Source organism: Carex rostrata, chromosome 20, assembly GCF_964058835.1.
Source record: "Carex rostrata chromosome 20, lpCarRost1.2, whole genome shotgun sequence".
In the NCBI taxonomy this organism is placed as follows: domain Eukaryota; kingdom Viridiplantae; phylum Streptophyta; class Magnoliopsida; order Poales; family Cyperaceae; genus Carex; species Carex rostrata.
In genome coordinates, this window is record NC_135937.1 from 6,385,627 (window position 1) to 6,403,811 (window position 18,185).

Genomic DNA, 18,185 nt, shown 5'->3' on the forward strand with positions numbered 1-18,185 from the left:
AAATAGAACTTTTGTTAAATTTTCATTGATACAAATAATTGTGATAATCAAGTTTTTCATTTATTGGAGAGATGTACCACTTTAACCCCAATCAAAGACAACAAAGTAAATGAAGGCACAAACAAAAAGCTAGGGATGAAATGAAGAGGAATTATATTTAATAAGGGTGTATTTTTCCATGTTTTTTTCACTATGACAGCAGCAGCTGGGGCCACAATTGCAGTGACAAGTGTTGCATTGTGATGGGTGTCAGAGTAAACAACTTTGTTTTTCATAAAATCACAAAATTGCGATTTCTTCTCCTCCTCTTCTTTGAGATCTTTCCATCCTCTATAGAACTCCTGAATAAAATTCAACTTTTCATTATATGTATTTCTTATAAATCATATGGAATCTTAGGCTTGAAATGTTACCTCAATTTCATTAAATGTTGGTATAGTGTATTGAGTCTGAGGAAGTATGGATGTCAAATCTCTGCAATGCCATCAAAATAAGCACTATTAATAAAACTTCAAATGGTAAATTAAAATTAAGCATTTTCTATAGAAATACAGCTGAAGGCACTCTCAGCTGGTATATAACAATGTATTGATGTTTGAATTGTTATATTTAAAAAGATAGTTATAGTTAGTGCAATTTTAATGACATTATCACTTGTAGAAGGGATAATAAAGGCATTTTTTTGTAAATTCTCTACATATCAAGCTCAACTGATACAAATAAGCAAATAAATATAAGTAGCCCAATCAGATAAGCCCGGCTAAAGAATGCTGGCCAGCTCATTTTAATTATGCAATTTAATCTCTAATTTCTCTCTAAAGTACAAAAACCTCAAAGTAACAACTAGAAAATTATTTGGACCATGATAACAGCACAAGGCGCATATGAGGAGAGTATATCATACTTTAGTTGCTTTTCAGTTGTGATTTTAAGAGTCATAGGGGGTTTTCTGTAAAAGTTACCGAGACTGTCAGACTTTTTATGAAGGCAAGTTTTTTCTCTGATAGGCTTTAGGGGTTGGTAGTAGAAAAAATAATCTACTGTTTGGTTTCAGTAGACTATTTTTTTATTAACAGCAGCATAAAAGACACTGACCCAACTGATAAAAAAATAACAAAAGAATTTTTTATAAGGCAATACAGATCCTGTATTAATAAATTGGAAAAATATTATCTCTGGCAAGACATACTGGTAACATTTCCTGCTGGTATCAGCATGCATTACCACTGCTCCACTATTCTGGTAACGGTCAACTGCTTAATGTTTGATGACAAGTACCATACAGTTGCTAAGCAGATGCCAAATTACTGGTTTTACAGTAAAATTAACAAATACAACTCTAATTTCTGAATTGCAAAACATGCATATATATACAGAGATCTGTATTTTTTGTAATATTTACTTTCATAATGCTCCATCTCTTAAGAAAAAAGAAAACAAAACAAGAAACAATTCCCCTCTGGTATGGTAGTTTATGTCTCCATTTCATACAAAAACAATAGCAAGAAACCTCCTGCAATTTGCTATTTTGTATTTTGTGCAATTAGATGTAACTTACTTGAAAAAATTGATACAAGCAATATGAAACTCTTCAAACTGCTTAATTTCTTTACTGATGAAGTACTTATCGTATACTTTATTTATGCTTATCTTGTCCATGGCTTGAACACCTAAAAGAAAGGCAAAATCGAAATCAATATTTTTTTTTATCCAGAAAATTGGCATAATTGACTTAATATAATGACTCAAAAGAAAATTACTGGGTCTTACAATAATACATATTATATAGAAATGATTTTACAGAAAATTTTGAACTCTACAATTTCTTTTTAGAGAGCTACTGGTAAAGTTAAGCTATAGAAAACATAGTGCCATACAACAGTAGAAATTATTTTATATTTTTTTAAAGGGTAAATTGCATCGGAGGTCACTAAAACTTAGCCCTTTGTTACGAATTAATCACTCAAGTTTGATTTCTTTCTTAGTAGCCACTGAACTTTGTATTAGTTTCGATCAAGTCACTCTGTCATATTTTCCATTCAAAAAATTAACGTGGCGTCCACCTCATCACGAATGATAACTTGTGTAATTTCTTTTTGAGACATGAAACATTTCCCTCCACTTACCCCTCTTCTCTTCCTCCCTTTCTTTTATTTTTTTCTTTCTGACTCTACTTCTCTTCTGGACTCCAGGTCAAAAAAAAAAAAATTACGCTCTTCTCTCTCTTTCTCCCAGCAACCCTTTCTTCTCTTTATTTTAGCAAATGGCGGCTCCATTTCAATTTCGCCTACCAGACTGTGTTTCTTCTTTGTGAAACCCAAAAACCATGCTATTGTGTTTGCACCTATTTAATTTTTCTTACAGAAAATTAATATATATCTTATCTATTGGGATGTATCCAAAAGTATATATGCAAATCAAAGAAAATAGATGATAAATTATAAATAAAGAGTTGAACATATTATAGACACAACTGGGAAATGGTCGAAAGGGTCGAAATTGATTTAATTGTTGTTTTCTTTCTTTGTTTTATTTGGTCCAGAAGGCTTGATACACATAAAAATAATGCAAGGTGGTATTGATAGCAACATAATAAATATATAACAAGATTTATTCAGTTTTGTAGTTGCACTAAAAAAACAACTTTCAGAAAATATAAGATTTATCACGCTCAAGAAATAAATAACATAAATTGCCATATATTTATTGTGCTATAATTAATATCAGAGATTGGACAAGTAGTCGCTTACACACCGCGGTCGGTAATGGAACAGTAACACAAATGGACAAGGAGTAGTCAACAGTTTTTGCTGGTAAAATTGGGGCTAAGGCAGTGAAACAAGAAGGATTCTCAATTTATTGGTAAATGATGTGGAATTGTCGAGAGAGATGAGGAAAGTTATGAATAGGTCCTCCATCTTTTCAATTTTCAAGAAACGAAAAGGAGTGGGCAGGTAGATAATCTATTATTTTTTTTAATTTTATCTCTAGGTGCTCTTTTTAGTTTTGAATCAAGAGAAGGAAGAGACAGAGTTGCTGGGAGAAAGAGAAAAAAGAAGAGAGCGTGGAATTTTTTTTTTTTACTTGGAGACCGCGTAGAGAAGAGAGAATAGAAGAGAAGTAGAGTCACACACGAAAAAATAAGGGAGAGAAGAGGGGGTAAGTGGAGGGAAATGTTTCATGTCTCAAAAAGAAATTACACAAGTTATCATTGTGATGAGGTGGACGCCACGACAATTTTTTGAATAGAAAATGTGATAAAGTGACTTAATTGAAACTAATATAGAGTTCAGTGGCTACTGAGGAACAAATTAAACTTGAGTGACCAATTCGTAACAAAAAACAAAGTTTAGTGACCTCCGATGCAATTTACCCAAACAATAACTCTTGAAATGGTTCTTTTTTTTCTGTGAAATTCACCAAAGAAATTATTGATATTGCTAAATATATTAATTTAATGTTTAGATTTAAAAATACATAGATAATTAGTGAACACAAAGGATATCAGTTGTAAACATATTGAAACAAATTATTGAATACAAATTGTAGAAATTATATCCTAACCTTTTTCACGCAGCAAGCTTTGATGAGCACCCATGGAGAGAGATGGAGCTTTTCAAAAAGAGAAAGAGACAGGAGGAGAGAACCTAACTAGAGCAAGTAATTATTTATATATCTAGATTCGTTGCCTCCAGACATTTCCATCAAGGTCTCAAGGATGCTATTATGCTGCTTTACAAAAAAAAAAAAAACAAATAATAAGAACCTAAAATTCTTATGCATCAAGGTCTCAAGGATGCTATTATGCTGCTTTACAAAAAAAAAAAACAAATAATAATAACCTAAAAGGATTTTATGGCGTTGGTATATAGATAATAGAGGAATTAATCAATTAATTCAAAGTAAATAAGAAGAAAAAACATATATAAAAAATTGAATGTAAAGCTAAGCATAAATAAAACTGCAATATATGATTTATGAAACTTATTATTACACAGTCACAAAAAAACAATGTAAAATTAAATAATCACTGGAATAAATGAAAATAGATGGGTAAACGAATGATCAAACAAGAATAAATGGAATAATTAGGAATAATCGAGAATAAACAACCGATTAATCGGAAATATCCACTAATAGACCTCCAAAAAGTGTATTTATAGCAGTTTTACCGTCATTAATGATTAAACAGGCATATAATCGGCCGTTATGACCATTTTTTATAATACTGGTATATATAAAAAATGCCATGATCATCTTTAGACAATTTGGCACAACACAGCACGTCACACAAAAGATTTAGTCACGGTACGGCACGGCATGTGGTCATGCAAGTAACTTATAAATAGAACCGTTAGATCTTGATCAAATGATGAATGTTGAATAAACTAACATAAATTATGATTAAATGGTCACACGAGTCACGTTTGTTTACAGTACGTTTAAGTACGGCGTGACTCACCTGGCATGACCATTCGCGTACTGTGACAATCCCTTGTTATTTTGGCCATGGCACCTGAAAAATTAACTTAGTTACAGCACGTCACATTGTTTTCACTCTAGCCGTGTATGCATAACCGGCCTTGAGTTCCTGACAAGCCACTGGAGTGATGAGCTGTTAATTATATTCGGTAAATATATGTGTTATTTGAATTTAGAGTGATAAAGTAGTAATTAAAGAATTTATGGGTAAATATATGTGTTTTTTTTGAAGGTCAGCTGGCAAGAAGCCAGCTGACAATATATTGATAAAAAAAAAAATTATTTACATCCCCAAGTGGGTTTTTCTAATACAATTCCTACACATTAAATAGTAAATAAAGCACTAATCAGCACCGTAAATGATCGGTTTTGATCATGAGTACCCATTCTTCCCCTTACAAACCCCCTCTTAACAATTGGATCTCCAAAGAAAAGTTTCTTGTACCGATTCATTAATTAAACTCATCACTTGTTTGTATTCCTGAGAGAAAATCCTCCGATTCCTCTCCTTCCACAGCGCCCACACTCCTACTGCCCAAGCGACATCCCATCGTTTCTTGGCCTCTCCTGAGAGCCCCCGCCTATGCTCCCACCATGCTTCTCTAATTGAGTTGTTGTTTATTGGGACCATAATATTTATGGAGGCAAGGAACCCTCGCCAGAACCTCTTGGCGAAAGTACAATTCCAGAATAAGTGGTCTCGGGTTTCTAGCTCATCTAAGTCACACATGACGCAGTTCTCACTCACCATACAACCCCTTCTCCTCAGAACTTGTCGTGTCAGTAGTTTGTTTTTGATTAGTAGCCAACAAAAAATTCTTACTTTTGTTGGTATTTTTAGCTTCCACAGCGCTTTTGCGAATCTACACCTAATTCCTTTTCGGTGTATTACCTTGTAAGTAGAGGCTGTAGTGAATTCGGCTCCCCTTGTCCATCTCCATTTGATTTGGTTGTTGACCGCATCTATCTCCATCGAACAAGCAAAAAACTCATGAAATTCCGATAGAGATTTAAGGAAGTACGAACCATGCGTGTCGATATCTCTATGGTGTGATATGTCATGTAGCTGTGCTAGTACTTTCGCCCACAATCCATTCGGCTGGTGGTGTAATTTCCATAGCCATTTGATCAGAAGCGCTGCATTTTGATCAGCAATATCAATTATTCCCATTCCTCCCTCTTGTTTGAGTGCACATACTCTTTCCCAGTTTACCAGACAATTGATTGGTTTGCATTCAGCATTACCCTTCCAAAGAAAACTCCTCCTGAGGCGGTCGATATGTTTTATAACCCATTTCGGTATTCTAAAGGCCTGTGCAAAATGCAGAGGCAGTGCAGATAAAACCGACTTAACCAGTATTAACCTTCCCCCAAATGATAATAAATTTGACTTCCAACTAGCTATTCTCTCATGAATTGCTAGGATAATTGGCTGAAGGTGCTCCTTTTTCGGCTTCCTAACCGTCAGTGGCAACCCTAGATATTTCATTGGTAGCTGTGATGTCGGACTACCAATGATGCTCTCTATTACCTGTATTGCACCGGTCGGAACTGAAATCGGTACAAAATTACTCTTTCCTCTGTTAATTTTCAACCCCGAAAGAGATTCGTAGGTGTTTAGTATCTGTGTTATCACTCTTAGAGTTGTCGGGTGTGCCTCTGTGATTATTAGTGTGTCGTCCGCATATTGTATGACCTGAGTGGGGATATGAACCTGCGGATGCATAATCGACTTTGCATTGTTGATAAACCAATTCAATGAATCAGCAACAAGTATAAATAGCAGCGGCGACAATGGGTCACCCTGCCTCAGACCCCTTTCGTGTTTGAAATAGGTTGTGAAGTCTCCATTGTACTTGACCGTTGAGTACGAAGATCTCAACACTTGGAGCACCGTTGAAAGCCATCTCGGGGGAAACCCTTTTTCCATAAGTAGGTTCGTGAGGAAACACCAATCCACCATGTCAAACGCCTTTTCAAAATCAACCTTGTATAGTACCGCCGGTGTTTTTTGCGAACTTGCCTTCCATAACAGTTCTCTGGCTACTAGGAATGACTCCATCAACGACCTTCCTTTGACGAAGGCAGTTTGTGAATTAGATATGATTTCATGCATCTGGGGCTGCAGTTTGTTTGCTAGAACCTTCGTGATCAGTCTGATGATCGTATTAATAACACTTATTGGGCGATAGTCCCCAATTTTATCTGCTCCACTCTTTTTAGGCACTAATGTGATGGCTGCTTTGTTTATGCATGATATATCCACTCTGCCCTCCTGCAGTTCTCCAATTAGCTTTACTAGGTCATTACTGACAATATCCCAGTATTTTTGGAAAAACTCGGCCGGCAGTCCATCCGGTCCACTAGCCTTTTGCTTTGGCATTTGGTTTAGAGCTGCTCGTATCTCATCCCTCGTGATATCATTGTCCAGATTCTCCAGTTGTTGATCATATCTTAACCCTACTTTCCCAGTCAAGTCGAAAGCCGGTCGAGTTGTCCTTTTTTGTCCCAGACTTTCCTTAAAATGTCGAAATATGAACTCTTTCATATGTTGATCCTCTATCTCAATGCCATTGTCATTTTTTAGAGAGATTACCGCATTTCGGTTTCTTCTGCCATTAGCCACTGCATGGAAGTATGCAGTGTTGTTATCTCCTAACTTTAGCCATGTACACCTTGAGCGCTGTTTCCATTTTTGCTCCTTTTCGCTTGCTATTTGGTAAATGTGCACCTTTAGTGCTATTCTGAGCTGTAATTCTATGCTGTTCAATTGTCGGTGTTCTTCAGCGCAATCCAGTTGCCTTAGCACCCACTTGGATCGGTTTAGATTCGTTTCAGAGTTGCTGAATTTGGCTTCCGACCACTGCCGAAGGGCCTTCTGTACCGCAAAAATTTTCTGCTGAACTGTTTTTGCGATATTAGCACTCTCTTGTACTGAAGACCATGCCTGCGCCACTATTTCCTGTGTTTCTCGGTAATTTAGCCAGAATAGTTCAAACTTGAAAGGTCTTTTCTTTATGTTTCCCTGCGGCTTAATTGCCAATATGATCGGTACATGGTCTGAGACAGGCTGTGGTAGGTCTTTAAGATTATATGTCATCCCATGTGCATTCCATTCTCCCGAGATTAGTGCTCTATCTAATCGAGAAAATGTTGGGTTGGGTCGCCTACTAGACCAGGTGAACTTCCTTCCCTGTAGCGGTACATCCAGTAACCCCTCATCCGAGATGAAATTGTTGAATTGTTGCATTGTACCAGCATTTCTGCTTCCTCCCGTGGATTCCTCATTTGAGCGGAGCATATTGAAATCACCTATTATGATCCATGGATAATTATTTAAATTTCTTAACTGCCTCAGCTCTTGTAGAAATTGCAATTTGGTTCGATCTTCTTGTGGTGCATATACCCCTGTTACAAAAAAATTAAAGTCACCAATTCTAAGGACCACACTTACGGTCCAGTTGTTAACATATTTTGTCACACACGAGTATGCAGTGCTCCACGCGAGCACCACACCTCCTCTCGACCCTTCAGCATCAAGTGCAATAAACTCACGAAATCTCGAGGGGCACACTTGCCTCACTCTAAATATCGTATGGTCACTCCATTTTGTTTCTTGTAAACAAAAGAGATCACATTTTGAGTTTATAATAGTGTCTTTCACCGTCGCACATTTATTAATATCTCCCAACCCTCGAACATTCCAATTCAAAAAGTTTAATTTAAATTTAAGATTCATTGGTCCATTACACATTTTGGAGTTTCTAAAGGAAACTGTTACGGCTTAAAGCAAGAAAATAAAGTAGTAAAAGCACAAAATATTCAAAAGGAGCTAAACAATGCTCAGTAATGGACCTATTACAACCCTCTGCTACCTAATCAGAGAGGTCAATACTCTCGTTATCCGAGAGCTGCTCCTCTGAATCATACTCCAAAGCTTCAAAAGCCGATTCATGGTATTTGTAACCAGTTCCTTCCTTAGCCACAACTCCATCTTCTTCAGCCCCCCTTCGTGGTTTCGATCCCTGACCGACTTGGAACCCATGTTTAGACATGATTCCACAGTAGTTATTGACCATGTTCTTAGTGCCTTCATCCAGTGGCACCCTGTTGATTGTCTCTTCCTGTAGAGCTTTAATTACCAGCTCTTCTTCTGATTTTTTCGATTTAGGGACCCTTTTCTTGGTGATCTTCCTCTTCTGCTTAGTTTTTTTCGGTGCAGCATATGAGACCCCACCTCCCTTTTCGGAAATCCTCTTGCTACGTCTGAGTGTAGACTCCTCACTAGGTTCATAATCCTCTTGATCCGAATTTAGAAGTTCCTCCCCTGAGTTAACCTCTACCTCCGCCGCCTCCTGTGCTTGTGCATTTTCTTTCATTTCTCTTAATTGATCCTCATGAACCCCGGATTCTCTTTGGAGACAGTAAGTATCAATATCCATCCTGTCAGAATAATTTTCTGTAGGGTCTGATTCCATGCCTAGAAACTCATCTTCGCTATTATACTCTCCATTTCCCGTCGGAGTCAGTATTGGATACAGCTCCTCTGTTATCTCTTGAGGTTCTGACTCTTCTGGATAATTATCCTCCGCTTCCTTCATAGCTTGTTCGTATTGGGTCTGAAAATCCTCTTCAGGTTCGTCAAACTCTTCTTCAAATTCTTCTTCTAACAGCCCTGTGTTTTCATTCACCAAACTCCCCTCTTTTGCAAGTTGTAGGCCCGAACATCCCTCTAGCTGGGCTCTAGTTAATTCTGGAATTTCAAGGCCCAAAATTTCCTCAAGCTGGGCCCTATTTAATTCTGGAATTTCCAGGCCCGAAATTACCTCAATCCCATTCGGATTAATTCCCAGCTGTGCTACTTGCTGAATTTCAATTGTATTAATTGTTTGGGCCTCTCCAGCAAGCCCAGTTAAATCCTTTGATTTAATTTGCCCAATTTCGACATGCTGGTTGTCTATTTGAGGTGTTACAAGTGGCCCCCTCTCCTTTGTCGGCCCCGTACCATGAGAATTAATTACCGTCAGTGTTTTTTGAATTTCTAGCGGCGCATGGTGTACTTGTCCTGCTATCTCGACAACCACAGCAATACCGTTAGAGTTTCCCTCCTCCTCTCCATTCTTTTGCGAACTGGACCCTTCCAGTAAAATCCCTTTCTTCTTCTCTTTGGTTGGAGTGGCCTTGGCTGTCAGTAGTGGAGCAGTAATGGTTGCTAGTTCGGCCACCTTCCGCCTGATCTCATAGAATTTGCTCCTCCTGAGCATTTCATCTATCTTATCTTTTGCACCCCCGTCTATCATGTTCTCCCATACGTCATACAACGTATCAAAATCTTCCGCGGTTATTCCCGAGTCATCTTGCATCGAGAAGGATACCGGTTTGTTAATTTCAGCTGCGACATCCTCAAAGAATTCAGCCGAGGGTGTCGTGTCGAGTGGAGTAGAGAATTGCACCGGCTCCTCTATCCACCCATGCACCTTTACATTTATGTTTCTACCCAAACCTCTTATCGATAGTACTATATTTTTTGGCACCCAGGAGAGATCAGTAACTGCTACTACCAACATTAACTTTTCAAAAGATTGCACATTTATTAGTTCGGCATGGTCAAGGACTATACCAAAAGAACTAGCAGCAGCCAATATATGTTCAATAGTCCATTCAAGTGGTGACAATTTTCTTAATTCTACCCATACTTTGAATTTAAGATTCATGACATACCCATTAACCGCCGGGTTCCATGTGTATGTGATATACCCCATTTTTCTTAGTTGTTTTGAGTGGGACATGAGAAAGGTGCGTCGATCAACTCCCGGCTGCAGCAGCAGTAGATACTGTGCTCCCGTCATGTGTGTTAACGGAAACGGGTACGCCGTGTTACAAGCAGCCATTAGCACCTCTTGAATGGAGTGTAAGTCGTGGTTCGGCTGAAGTCGTGCATCTACCACTATTGCCCGGTGCATCTCGGCCCTATTCTTCTGCATTTGGGTCGACTCTGGCATAAATATCGTGTTTGTGTGGGGTCTATCCTCTGGCATCTTGTCGTCGCCTAGGTTGCCTCTAGGGATGAGGGGGTTGAACTTCGGTTTTGGAGGTCTTGCACAAGATCTAGCCTCATGACCACTTGCCCAGCAAATCGCGCATACCCTCTCTCTTTTGGTGCACTCACTTTGGTCATGACCAATTGCTAAACAATTGTAGCACCGGCCACGCCATTTTGGGTGGTTTGGTTCTGGTGGGAGTGGCAACTCCTCAGGAGTATCGTCGACTTGAGACCCCCATTCAGTGGTAACAGGGCCATTACTAGACCACGGGTTCTGGTCTGTGAAGAGCTGCCATGGGTGAGTTCTTTGGGTAATGTGGTAAGGCAAGGTGTTATGGCGGCTCAGGATGTTAGCATATGAGCTAGCTGGTGAGTGAGAGGTGTTCTTAGTCATGACAGTGTGGTTTTGGTTTTGAGAAAGGTGTAGTCTGGGGTTAGAAGAGGCGTTTTTCTTTCTTGTCATTGAGAAAGTTCTTTGGAATGGAGATGGGAGAGAAGTATTTCTGTTGGTGCATGGTCTTGTAGTTTGGTTGTGGTTAGTTGTTTTGTAAGGATTGAAAAGATGTGCGGCGATGGGAGATGGCAATGGGAATAAAGCAGAGAAGTCGTGTGTGGGAGTGTACCTATGTTCTACAGAGACAAAAGATCTCTTACCTTTCCATCGTCCTTTAGCAGTGAGTTGTTGAGGAGCAGACCTGAAGTGCTGTTTGAAGCCTTTTCCCACGCCATGAACACTCCTAAAAGGTACCCCTTGTCGTCCTTTCCTTCTACTGACGCGGTTGAAGTGTCTTGTAGGGCGTGGAGGTCTCTGATAGGTCATCCATCCTTCCCCCAGAGAGATGAGTCTCCTTCTCACCATTCTACCTATCCTTGGTCAGCTTCCTCAATCAACGCCGAAGTTTCGATTCCTTAGAAAAATATTTACATCTTCCGTAAATATATGTGTTATTTGAATTTAGAATGATAAAGTAGTAATTAAAGAATTTATGGGAGAGAATACGTAATTTCATAATTTTTCAGTGGTATATATAAAATTCCTCATATTTATTGTTGCAAAGATGTATAATGTTGTAGTTAAGTTTTTACAAGGAAGCTCAACATCACATATATATATTCGACCAAATGAAATCAGAATCTGCTCAAATAGAACCATAAATTAAGGGTAAATGAAACGAGCATGACATTATATTGTTATGCCCAAGGGTGTAGTGTCCTTGTCAAAAAATTGTACAACTCAAATAAAAGAAGTATCAATTATAAGCTTACAAGAAAAATCTTATTTGTATTTGTCTTATTGAATATGGTATGATCGAGTAAGATAAACCGATATATAGAAGGATGTCATTGATATTCTGATTTGTGTTTCTATTAGCTAGAATATTTTTCAAAACAAAAAAAAAAGTAAAAATGAATAATAAATATTACTAATTTGTCTTAAAAAATTTTTGGTAACGTACAAAATCATAAAAGAACTTTAAGTTTTCTCATGTGATTTGGATTAATAGTTAGAAGAAAAAAAATTAGAGTTATGTCATATTTATTTGAGCTGTGAATAAAATTATATCACATCTTCATATCAACATATATCTCCAAATATAAATTTATTTTCAACTGTATCACCTTTCAAAAATGACTCGTTACACAATATATATAATGATGAGGGTTCAAATACCTTCAATTTTTGTACATTTATCATGTCTCCACATTAATTTTTTTTAATAATAAAAATATTTATATATCAAAATAAAACAGTTATATGCGGTGTATAATATTTTTGCTATCTAATGGTAACAAATTTCTCATTTTTGAGAGGTAACTCATCACCTTTCAAAAATGGCAACTGTATGACCTTTTCTATCTGGTCGAGTCAAGTCAACTATTGACATGTTGATGTGCATGGAGCGTATTCAAGGGAATTGGTTCACGCTTGAAGCTTAAGCACAGCGAGTCAGATATCTGTTAAGAACCGTTTCAAGGAGCTACCAAAATGCAGGACAATTGGAAATTATGTGCATTAATTCACCCTCTCAATTTGAAGGAATTCAATATTTTGAGCTTGACTGATGATTATCAAATTTTGGTGGTTTCTTTCCTGCTTTATCTGTATTTGTGCAATTTTTTTATATGACCCCTCCATCTCCAAATATGTATTTAAATAAGCAGGAGATTACAACACCAAAAAAAAGGTGGTGCATCAGTAGAGATAGTGTGTGTGTGTATATATATATTCCAGAATACAAAGGGTTTGTTATACATAAAACGGTGCATCTAGAGAGGGTATAAACGGACAGGCGCCTTTTCATTATTCAATAATAAATAGAAGAATTACCTCTTTATTATAAACGCCCGAAGAAGGTAATATACAATGAACAGAGGAGATAAACCGTCAAAACCACTCGTATTCTTCATCTTTCCAAAGAAATATTTATTGCTAAATGCTAAGTCCATTTATATATATATATATATATATATATATATATATAAAGTTAGGCTGGGGTGCTATGGATAGCATAGTGGCCTCTATGCTACGGCTCAATATTCGAGTTTTCAAAATCCAAACGGTCGATCCGAACCGTTCATCTTATTCTCCATATTAATATTTGCTTGGAGACCAAATTTTATAATTTTTTGAATTTTTTTACTATTTATTAAGCCACTTTGAAAATTGCTAATCCAACGGTTTTACTGTTTTGTGCAGCCACCGTTGGATCAACAATTTTGTAAAATACTTAATAAATAGTAAAAAAATTCAGAAAAATGTAAAATTTGGTCTCCAAGCAGATATTAATATGGAGAATAAGATGAACGGTTCGGATCGACCGTTTGGATTTTGAAAACTCGAATATTGAGCCGTAGCATAGAGGCCACTATGCTATCCATAGCACCCCAGCCTAACTCTATATATATATATATATATATATATATATATCCATGTCAATCTCTGTTCAATAGTTAAAAAATTCTACTTGCATTCCTCTTCTCTAAATATATCCATCCATGTCACTCTTCACACAATATGCCGCTAAAACACTAGAAACCACAGGTTGTGTAAGACAAATAGAAAAAGTGACGAGAACGCATATGTTTAGCATTGTGGGATACTCTTTAGATAAGGATATCGGCAAAGGTAAATTTCTCGAATCAACCGTTTTTGATGTCGGTGGGTATGATTGGAGTATCCATTACTACCCAAATGGTTCCATTGCAGCAGAAAATGATGACATATCGTTGTTTCTTGTTATCAAAAGCAAATCAGAAGGGGTAAAGGCACAATTAAGTTAGTTTTACTATTCTAGACCAAAGTGGATGTCCTTTAATCTTAAGCGAAACATCACAAATTGTAAATTTCAAAACCTCAGATTATTGGGGCTATAGCTCATTTTCTAAAAGAGCACTGTTGGAGTCAAAGATCAAGGATGATTGTTTTGTTATTAGAAGTATTGTTAGTGTTTTTAAAGTTTTTCCGGTGGAACCAACTGCACAAATTGTTGTTCCGGTTGGTAACATCCAGAAGCAACTCGGGCATCTTTTGGATAATGGAAATGGAGCGGACGTTACATTTGAAGTGAATGGGCAAACTTTTAGTGTTCACAAGTGCATTCTGGCTGCAAGATCTCCAGTCTTTTCGGCACAATTTTTTGGCCCGTTGAAGGAAAAATCAGATACAATAATTAAAATTGAAGAAATGGAAGCTCCAGTGTTCAAAGCTCTGCTTCATTTCATTTATAATGATTCATTTTCTGAATTTGAAGAGATAAAAGAGGGCGACGAGAAACATGACACCAAATTAATGGCTCAGCATTTATTGATTGCAGAAGAGAGATATGGTGTGGAGATATTGACTTCATACATGACACCTACAATAATCAAAATAACGCTACAAAAGCGTTGTACGAAGCCAAAATTGTGATGTCAAAATCTTAACCCGAGCAATACCGGGAACTTACTTTTAATCGAGACTTCATTCATCACCATGATTACCACAAAAATATAATTCTAAGCGAATTTCTCAAAATATGGTAATCTTTTCTATTAATGTGAAGGTTCACAAATAAAGTATTGCAAGCTAAAAGGAATTCAATTACATACATATATACATACATGCATTCTTTGCTATGCACAAGCAGGAGAGATGTCATGTAACATTTATTTTACAGTTACTAACTAGGACTTGCCCTCAGGACCGGTCCTAGAGATTTTGGGGCTTGGGGTTGGGGCGGGTGAAAATTTGGGCTCGGGTCATTTTTGCATTTTCAAAGTCGAAACAGTTGATTTGAATCGTTCAATATGATATCCATATTAAAACGTGTTTAGAGACCAAATTTTACATTTTTTTGAAACTTTTTTACTATTTTTTAAAACACAAAAACTACTTATAAATCATATGGTATTGAAGTACTTATGGAAGCGATTAGGGGTGTTCATCGGTTCAGTTCGGTTTCAACTGAACTGAACTAGGCAAACCAAAGTTATAATTTGGTTTCAAAAATCAAACCGAACTGAACCGAACTAAAGTTTTATTTCAGTTTGTTTGGTTTCTTCGGTTCAAACCGAAATATATTAATTTTTTTATTTAAAGCAATTGATTTATAATAAACCAAATTATATTAAGAAATAAACTGAGTTAAGAAATAAACCAAAGTATTTAAAGCAATTGATTAAGAAATAAACTGTGGTATTAAGAAATAAATCGGGACAGTCTGGACCAAATTCATAATATATAAAAATCCGATCGGTTCAGTTTTTTCGGTTTTGAAAATTTTCAAACCGATATGAAACCGAAGTTATAATTCGGTTTTAAAAAGCAAACCGAACAAAACCATTAAACCGAAAAAACCCGAATTGTTTAGTCCAAACTAATTCGGTTTGGTTCAAAACCGACTAAACCGGACCCAATGAAACACCCTTAGAAGCGATTAGCCGATCTGATTTTTGATTGATATGCCAATATATAGATCATACGTATTTATAGAATAATTTAAATCCTTTTATACATACAATATTTGAGCTGTAATATTTCATTTATTTTTAATATATACAAATTTATACACACACAAACTATTTTTTTTTTTTTTGGAGGCCCCTTTAAATTTTGGGGTCCGGAGCGATCGCTCTGGCTGGGCGGTATGAGATGCAACTTATTTTTTGGTCGCCTGCTGCTCGGTCGCCTGCTCCTTGCCCTTTCTGCTGACTTGCATGAGTTGAACACCGGCAAGGGCGAGAAAAGTTAATGTTGGTACGAAAACAAAGTTCGGTATGAGATGCAACTTGAACCGCTTCACTTGTGGGATGTTCTCTGCAGAATTTTTCAACGCTACTGCACCGGCGGGGACCACCATGCCGGTAAATATAACTAGCTTGTCATCCGTCTTCACTTCTTTCACCTTTTCATTCACAAATGCTATCAATTCCTTCCTTCTTTCGGGTTCAGTTTGACTCCATTTCTCATGGAAACCCTACCAGTTTCAAAGGAAAGAGAAATTAATAGCTTAATTGTACCGACAACATATTGCTGGATGGATAAATTAGTTGGTAAATACCAAAAAAAATGATGAGCAAAATGGTTAACTACGGAAATAATTATGAAACAGGAGTTGTGATAAATTTTGATTTTTCACATGAATTCTGTTGAGTTAATATCTTTGCACGAATTCTAGCAAATCAGATGATTTCTTACAGTGTAAAATTATTAATTAAAATAGTACCAAGAAATATAGTAAAGCAAAAGTTCATTCATTAATTAACTTATTTCTGACAATTAGAAAAGTATTTATAATCACATTACTTTCATTTACCTTAATTTCTTCTTTTGTTGGAGCCTTGAAATGTTTGCCAGGCACAACATCATTTAAAAATCTGAAAACAATTTCAAAAGATGCATAATTTAATTTATTCATTTCGTCTTCACAGCGACCGACTGGTTCAAAGAAAACAATGTTTCTGAAATCAAACTTTGCTTTATCTATATATCAAATATGTAATAGGGGAGGGGTTGCGAAATATATATATATATATTGTATGGTCTTATAGGGGCATGGAGGAATTTCTCATTTTCATCGGACTATAATTATATTATGAAACAAGAGATCATTAAAGAAGGGGTCAATATGAAAAAGATGTAAGAAACATGAAAGTTGTATTATTACTTGCAAAGATCAATGAAGGCTATATGAAAATTTTCAAACTTCGTAATGTCCTCGCCCTCAAAGAAATTTGCATAAAGTTGATCGGTTCCCAGAGAGCTTACACCAGGCAGCCCTGGAGAAAAAATGCAGAAAATATTATAAGTATAACATGACATAAACTGAATTAAAAACTAGAAATAAGAAATTTTCTTTCATTGTATTTAGGATATTATTTTGTGCAACAGCCAAAAATAACCAAATCACCCTTCCATTATTCCTCTAATTTGCTCAAATAAGTGATAAAAAAGATCAAAAATGAGAGGAGAGAGATACCAAATTTGGTTAAGAGGCTAAGGGAAAGGCCCATGTCGTCTTTTTAGGAGAGAGAAAATATATAGAATTGGTTGAAGCAGAGAACACTCTAAGTTGGGGCAAAGGAAGCAAGCAAATATATATACAGGGTTAGAGGGAGAAAGGGAGGAAGAGAGGAAGGAAGAGAGGAGGAGAAGGAATGCATTCCTTTCCTGCGCGCTTTTGTCACACATGCCATTACTCATCTGTGAGGTTTCCAGTTTGCCTCTGCTTGACACCTTTTTACTTTTTACTTTTTTTAGAATAGAACGAGCTAAAGCACAAATATTAATTCGATTAAGATCCGGCCCATTAATCCCAATCTCTCCTGCAATCAAATACTCTGGTTAAAAAAGAAGGTTTTATGTAGGGGTGTAAACGGATCGGATATTATCCGATTTTGTCTGGATCAGAATTAAAAAAATTACTTAAATTATTCGATCTACATCTGTGTCGAAGACTATCTGTATCCGTATCCGTATCTAAAAAATATAACGGATAAGAATATAGAAAGATTTTTAACTATCCGTAATTATCTGTATCCGACCGTTTACATCTCTAAACCACAACAAATATACTCTTCTTTATTAAATTTCATATTCATATTAATGATTTATTAAACTGCATAAATATATATATTTTGATGAACAATATATCACTATGACATGATTAGTGACTAATGTTTTGAAAATATGATATATGTTTTGTAACCAACAAACTTATTATGAAAAATATTAGTCTAATTTATTAATGAAAAATTATATTTAGATGTTATTCTTTACTATAATATATATTAGTAATTTATCTTTAATCATCTGAATTATATTCATATCCAATCCGTATCGGTCCGATATCTGATCCGTATCCGTAACATTTAATATCCGTTCCGTATCCAAAAATATCCATATAACGAATAAGGATACAGTTTGACCAGTATCTGATCAGTATCCAACCGTTTACGCTCCTATTTTTCTGCCTTACTGGAGAATATTACGTATGAACCCACAGGTTGAATAAACATTTTTTTCTAGAGTACAGTAACATATTTGATCCAACAGAATTACAGAAAGCACTTTTTAATTTTTTTACATTTTTATCTTTTTATTATAACCTCATAATTTTCTAAGAAATTAAAGAGCCTGTATTTCTCTCTCCCGCCACTGGTTCCGAACCGTTTGCCAACT

The 18,185-nt window shown here is 36.3% G+C and overlaps 2 protein-coding genes and 1 pseudogene across 2 annotated transcripts; 1 reads left to right on the forward strand and 2 right to left on the reverse strand.

The window, feature by feature from the left end:
• Nucleotides 1-3,601, reverse strand: LOC144572744 (uncharacterized). Its single transcript, XM_078322420.1, has 4 exons — nt 3,565-3,601; nt 1,559-1,670; nt 414-474; nt 1-341 (listed from the first exon to the last, which is right to left on the reverse strand). The coding sequence occupies exons 1-4, from the start codon at nt 3,596-3,598 to the stop codon at nt 57-59; spliced, it is 492 nt and encodes a 163-aa protein (XP_078178546.1). The 5' UTR covers nt 3,599-3,601; the 3' UTR covers nt 1-56.
• Nucleotides 3,602-13,522: 9,921 nt separating this feature from the next.
• Nucleotides 13,523-14,435, forward strand: LOC144572834 (BTB/POZ and MATH domain-containing protein 1 pseudogene; annotated as a pseudogene).
• Nucleotides 14,436-15,663: 1,228 nt separating this feature from the next.
• Nucleotides 15,664-17,017, reverse strand: LOC144572835 (uncharacterized). Its single transcript, XM_078322509.1, has 4 exons — nt 16,984-17,017; nt 16,672-16,783; nt 16,321-16,381; nt 15,664-15,981 (listed from the first exon to the last, which is right to left on the reverse strand). Exons 1-4 carry the CDS (start codon nt 17,015-17,017, stop codon nt 15,664-15,666), a joined length of 525 nt encoding a protein of 174 aa, XP_078178635.1.
• Between the last annotated feature and the right edge of the window lie 1,168 nt (nt 17,018-18,185).